The following is a 6,832-nucleotide window of genomic DNA, read 5'->3' as shown; positions in this document are numbered from 1 at the left end:
TCTCCAGGACAGGGAATGTCTCTTGCTCCAGCACGCATAATCGAGGTCACCGCTGCGGCACATCACTTTGGAGGTATGTGCTAAGCAGGAAGATGACGGGTGTAGAGATACTTCCGAAATCTGCTTCCAAGACACGTGCTGATCTCCTGGATCTCTTCGGATCAGCTCCCTGGAGCCGGGTGCCCTCACAGCAAATGACAGCAGCGACCGCCCCGGCAGGCCCCACCACAGCCAGAGCCCCCCAGTCCCAGCATACGAGTGCTAACCGCGGGGGTCTGCCGAGGGCCTTCTGGGCTGTGTTTCTGTTTGGCTTCATCATTAAACCCAAATAGGAGGCAAAACTATGAGATGTGGTTGTCGTATACGTAGAGGAGTAAGGAAACCCTAATAATTCATGGAAATGTGTAGAAAAAACTGATAAAAATTAAGTTTCCTATTGTGCAACTGTCCTGGTGTCTGCTGGGATACAGTTAATTTTCCTCCTGGTGGCTGGTATAGGGCTGTGTTTTGGATTCAGCATGAGAATAATGTGATAACACCCTGGTGTTTTGGTTGTTGCTAAGCGGTGCTTGTACTAAGTCGAGGCCTTTCTAGCCTCCCGTGCTCTGCCAGCCGGGAGGTGCACAAGAAGCTGGGTGGGAGTGCAGCCACTCAGACTGGCCAAAGAGACATTCCATACCGTATGACGTCATGCTTGGTATATAAACTGGGTGGGGGGGAGCTGGCCGTGGGCAGCGATCACTGCTCAGGGACCGGCTGGGTGTTGATCGGCGAGTGGCTGCATCGTTTGTTTTTCCCGAGTTTTGTTTCTCTCATCCTTTTTGTTGTTTTCCTTTTAATTACAATTCTTAATCTTGACATTTTTTTTAAATAATTGAGTTGTTCTTGTCTCAACCCACGAGCTTTCTTATCTTGGCTCTTCCAATTCCCTCCCCCGTCCCACCGTGGAGAGGGTGGGAGGAAGCGAGTGAGCGGCTGTGTGGTGCTTGGTTACTGACTGGGGTCAAACCACAATAGCAACCAAAGTTGCACACAGTGAATTGAATGTGCACACAAAGTTGGCACAGTGAATTCAGCATTGAAAAAGTGTCTAATAACATGTCTAATAACTCCATTTTTCAGGTTAGACTTGGATTAAATCCCCGAATGGCTGGTTTAATTTCCAGTTGGCTTGCATGGTTAAGCTTTAAAAAATGGTACATGAAATAAATTAACAACTACAGCCCTGCCTTTGGCTAGAATCAGTCAGAAGAGCACTTCGTACGGTTAAATTCTGCATTTAGGGTGAGAAACTGTATTTTATTTAGCTCCCGGCGATGCCAGAAACAGGCTTTCCTCTGCAGCCTCCCCGGGGTGGCACTGGCGGGCTGTCAGAGCACGCCCCAGGCAACCCCTCCAGAGCTGGGGACCACACAAAAAGCTCTGGCAACTGCTTTTCTTGGGAAAACCCTGCGGTATAGGTGGCCACGGGGCGGAAGCTCCCTCCCTTCCCCTTTCATTGCAGGGCAGCCTGGGAAGCCAGGTTTCAGGTCAGCTCCCTGCTGAGCTAGAGGGGGTTCAAAGCTGAGGAGAGCCACAGCCAGGCAGGATAACATTGGGGGTGGCCCCTTCTCTGTGCCCCCCTCATGTGGGGCCAACGCACAAAGCTGGATTGAAGGTTCAGCGTGCCAGGGAGCTGGGGAGGGGAGCCAGCATTCCTGGCCCAATGGCAAGTTGCAGATGTGAAGGGTTTCAGACCCAGAGCTGTTAGAATACTTTATCTTATGCCCACAAAATGTGAAAGTGAAGCAAGATGGGGAGTCAGACTCCTGGGGGAGCGTGTGCTCTGCATGGGGCTATTGACGCCCTGGAACGAGAAGAAAGGGCAGTGACTCAGGTTTTCCCGAGGCAGGGTGCCGGGTCCAACAGGATAAGGTAAGGAGTGCCCCTGTCCCAAACACCCTGCAGGGCAGGGCAGTGAGTCAGCACCACGCGCTGTGCAACCCGGGGATGCCAGCAGGCAGGGGAGGGCAGGGCGGCCCGGTCTCCCGCGGGAGGCAGCTCCAAGGATGCAGGCCCCAGCCCTGGAGAGCTGCAGCAGTAAGCACGTGGCCGGCTGGCCCTGGGCTGTGCCACCCAAGCATCTGGTCCCAGATCCTGGGACCAGGCCTGGCCATCGGACACAGGGGTTGGGCTCCATGCTGGGGAAAGGCGGTACGGTTCCATCGCTGGGAAAAAAGGAGCTGTTGCTCACCAAGGTTGTAACAGCCTCCGTAAGCACGTTTTTGGGTGCTTGGAGAAAAGGATGAAAAAACCCACCAAGAGTCTGAACAGTGAGCGCAGGCTTGAAATCCCACTCCTGTTGGCTTTGTAGAGCTGGAAAAAGCATGACATCTTCAAAGACAGCATTGTGTTGGCCAGGACACGCGTAGATGGACACCGCTTTGAGGTCGTTTTATCACAGAACGGTTTGGGTTGGAAGGGACCTTAGAGACCATCTAGTTCCAACCCCCCTGCCATGGGCAGGGACACCTTCCACTAGACCAGGTTGCTCAAAGCCTCATCCAGCCTGGCCTTGGACACTTCCAGGGATGGGGCATCCACAGTTTCTCTGGGCAACCTGTTCCAGTGCCTCACCACCCTCTCCATGAAGAATTTCTTCCTGATATCTAATCTAAACCTCCCCGCTTTCAATTTAAACCCGTTACCCCTTGTCCTGTCACTACAGACCCTTGTAAAAAGTCCCCCCCAGCTCCCTTGTAGCCCCTTCAGGTATTGGAAGGTGCTGTAAGCAGTTTTCCCTGAGAAGGGGTAAGTTCTGCTACGGAGAAAGATGAGAGGGATCCATATTAAAGAAAATCGGATTTATTGTAAACAAAGTATAAAGTACAACATAAGAAATGTGCAAATCTTTAAAAGTAGTCACAAAAGCATACCTAATACACTAGTTTCAAACCGTTCACTTTCTGATATGTGTCCTCAACATCATACGATAAAATAGAAACAGTGGAAGTTGATGCATGACTTGTCACAGAAGCTACAGTTCAGATTCCAGGCCGGCATCTTGACTGCTTCGTTTCGCTCTTTGAATCACAACTTTCTAATTTAATACAATACATAATATATCCATTTCATTTTTAGTATAAACCATCTTTCCAAGAATAACATGATCAAGAAGCCCAAGATGCTGGGTTTTCTTCCTTAATCAAGCCGAGTAGTTTACAGTTACAGCGTTTCTCTCCAAAGTGCACTGTATCCGTTCGTGAAAAGCGTGGGGGTGGGGACGGATCGGGGCGAAGGTTGGAAGGAAACCCTAAGCGGCACAAAAGCAGGAGCATCGTGCGATGCCCAAGCACAACCCACTGCAGTAATCGCAAAGCGTGCCAAGACAGCTGGGAAAAAAGAGTACCAAGCAAATGAAGAACCAGAAACGCTCCTACCCGCCAAGCGCCCGCGGGTGCCCCTCGACACCCACCCCAAGGTCCACCCCGGATAGGCATAGCGAGCTTGGCGTACTAAGCACCCCACGCAGGACAGCGGGGCTAAAATCTCCGGGAGTTTGGCGCCAGATCATGGCTTTTGAGTGGGCCGGAAGAGATTCCTTCCAAGAAGGGGTGGCAAAAGTAGGACAACCAGCTTGGGTTTTCTCGCACAGGCACGTCCCAGGCTTTCCAGCCCGCGCCCGCCGCGTTGCTGACTTCCCAGTCGGCGTTGTACCGAAGGCTGACAACCGGAAGTTAAAATGGGAGCTGGTGTCAAGTGCCAGCAGCAAACCCTCAGCTACACTAACACATGGTTCCTCTGGAGTATACAGGAATAATTTGCAAAATTGGGCACAGTGTGTGCTGCTCTGCTCTAGAACCTTCCCTTTCTCTCTCCTGTCTCACCACACATCCGCTCTTCCCCCAGCAACCTTTTCCGTGCCGGAGCACAGCATGCCTTAGCCCCTCTGCCGCACTGCCGTCAGCAGCCGGCGCGGGAGAACCACAGACCAGGAGAAAAAAGCCTTTTTATTTTATTTTTCAGCTGGCGTCATTCCAGCGACAGCAGTCAATTCCACCGTGTTCAGAGCCCGCGCTTTCACTGCGCGGTCGCAGGTGGCGGCGGCACGGCGACGTCGTTTAGCTTGCTCACCTCCATCTGCCAGTTCGGTAACTTCTTAGCCGATAAGTGGCGACGCGCGTGCTTCGTTAGGTGGTCGCTCCTCATGAACCGCCGCTCACACATCGGGCAGGCAAACTTCTTCTCGCCGGTGTGCGTCCTGCGATGGCGAGACAGTTCATCAGACCGCGCAAACCTTCTCTCGCAGCCTTTCCAGCTACAGCTAAACGGCTTTTCCCCTGAAAGAAAAGAAAATGACATAGTGAGGACAAACTGAGCAACAAACAGCACTGCCTTGACTGGCAAGATTTGAATCCTTTAGGGAAAAGTTGCTACTCTGACAGTTGAGCCACAAACTGACATAAATATTACTTTCATATACACCAAATGTGAAAGAATTGTTTCTATACCAATACTGGAACATGCAAACTCCCTACTATCCTGAAGGCTAAATAGGACAAAGGGTTAACAGTTCTCTGGAGCCAAACACTACGAAATGCTCTTTACATCTCCAGGCAGCCAATTTGAACTCTCAGATCCACTTTAACTCCAGATTATGAGGACTTGGCATAGCCAAAACCCTCCGAAACGCAACCTGGAGTAACATTTTACATAACGGAGCGAGCCTATGTGAAAATACACATTGCGATTAAAAGCTGAGGCATGGAGAAGCTACACTAAAATAACCAAGGTAGGAAGGAGGAGCTTGGAGTGGACCCTGACATTCTTTCATAAAAGAATCTCTATGTTTTACCCACTTCTGACAAAGGCATTCTTGTGGAGAAGCCTAATCAGGCACCTTTAGCTGTGGAAAAGCATACTCCACGTTGGGCAAGGCCTCATTGCCACAGCCATAAGAAGCATTGCTGGACGCCTTCTGACATGAAGCGAGTCCAGCACAAACAAACTGCTGAGTCAACTTCCCCTCTGGGAGATTTCCCGTCAGGGATTAGGCAGCGTTCTAACGCACGCTGGCAAAAAAAAGGCATTTCACTGCGGCCCCACAGTCTGTTCCACGAGCAAATCGGGTGACGGCTACAACCTTAACAAGCCGTGTACCTAGCTGCAGTTTTCTACATGAACACCCCATAACACGGACCAACCTGTGTGTGTTCTGACGTGAGCCTTCAAGTGGGAGCTCTTGAAGTATGTTTTCCCACATCCTGGGTAGCTGCAAATGTGCCGCCTTATTCTGGAAGAATCAACCGGAGGAGCGGTTTTTGCTGCAGAAGGTACGAGGCCAGGAGCGGGGGCAATGGGAGAAAGTCTCGTACCGTTCGGACTGATAACGGGAGCCTTTGTGCTCTGCACAACTGGCTGGGGAACAACAAACATGACGGCACCTTTGGGAACTTGAGGGCCCATGAAGACCATGGGCTGACAGAGAGCCGGCTGCTGGCTCGGTGCGGTGTTGGGCACTACGGCTGTCACAACATTGTTGTTTGCGGGCAGGGGGACCATCTGGCAGATCACCGGCACAGGGGGCGCTCCACTGCCTTGGGCGGGGCACGGCGGGGCCACTGCTGCCGACTGCTGTGCCGATCCGGGGACAGGCTGATGCCTGCTGACGGAGGGCTTTGTCAAGGGCACCGGACTGACAGCTGGTTCCACGGGCTGTCCTTCAGCCACCGGCAGTTCACCGCTCTCATCGCTGGCTCTGCTTGGCGCCAGGGCGGGACACACTGACTGTTCTGCTTCGGCATTTGGTTTGCTGCTCGTCTCCCTCGACGCACTGTCCCGGTACTTCAGCACGCTGGCTGTTCTCACCGGGCAGGTTTTGCGATCGCAGAGCTGGGCATCAGCCGTGTGGCGGATAACACTGGTGGCTTGAGCCTTCAGAGGCCTCTCTGCCTCCCTCCGAGCTGCAGCCAGAGACTTGGCAACCTCAGCCAGCGAGGTGCCGAGCACCGCGGCGGCTGGATGCACCGCCTGCGACATCTCCAAGTCGGAAGGGCTGTAGGGGGGGGTCAGGCACTGCACAGGGAGACACAGACACAGGGGCCCATTACCAACAGATCGCCACCACGGTTGTTAAAAACAAGCGCACATGTGTACAAATGTACAAATGAAAAAAACCCACAACTTACAAATGCAAATGTACAAATTAAAAAAAAAAAAATCAACTTACAAATGTTGGTATCGCATTAAAATCTGCTGCTCCAGGAAGCAAAGTCTCGTCACTCTCTTCTGACATATCAGATGCTGGAGTTATCGGTCTCATTTCTGCATGTTTTTTCAAGTCTGATTGCCAGTTGCAACTCATAGAAATAAGGGCTTCTACAGCCTCGTAATCGCTTTTTTCAGGAGTATTGTTCCAGAAATACCTAGTATCTCTCTGTTTCTCAGTCATCATATCCATTTCTTCCTCCTGTTTTGGTTAGAGGGAAAAAAGAAAGCTTTAGACCTGATGCTATAATTGAGTATTTTGCAGTTACTTATAAGAGGGCATCACAACACCCAAAGCAATCTCTGCAAGATAAACACGCTTCGTCATGTGTGGGGGGGTATGCGTGTATTCTCCTGCCCTCTTCCCTAGGTATATAATTCTTTTATAAAGTTATCAGTAAGGAAATCTGGCCAACTAGTGATCATGTATTTTGTTGAGACAAAAAAACTCCCCTCAAATCTTAACTTATTCCATCTTGTAAGTGATGTGCTTGAAAGCTTAACAAAAAATCTTCACCCCCCCAAAAATTCCTCCTCCATCCCACCCTCCTTCCATTTTTGCTTTAAACGCAGCCCTCAGCGTTGT

At 51.2% G+C, this 6,832-nt stretch overlaps 1 protein-coding gene across 1 annotated transcript; it reads right to left on the bottom strand.

The window, feature by feature from the left end:
• Positions 1-4,059: 4,059 nt before the first annotated feature.
• KLF10 (Kruppel-like factor 10) lies at positions 4,060-6,439 on the bottom strand. The gene is made up of 3 exons (XM_010160135.1): positions 6,209-6,439; positions 5,184-6,054; positions 4,060-4,319 (listed from the first exon to the last, which is right to left on the bottom strand). Exons 1-3 carry the CDS (start codon positions 6,437-6,439, stop codon positions 4,060-4,062), a joined length of 1,362 nt encoding a protein of 453 aa, XP_010158437.1.
• Between the last annotated feature and the right edge of the window lie 393 nt (positions 6,440-6,832).

Source organism: Eurypyga helias, unplaced genomic scaffold (genome assembly GCF_000690775.1).
Source record: "Eurypyga helias isolate BGI_N326 unplaced genomic scaffold, ASM69077v1 scaffold4731, whole genome shotgun sequence".
NCBI classification, from domain to species: Eukaryota; Metazoa; Chordata; class Aves; order Eurypygiformes; family Eurypygidae; genus Eurypyga; species Eurypyga helias.
This window is presented reverse-complemented; position numbering and strand designations above follow the sequence as displayed.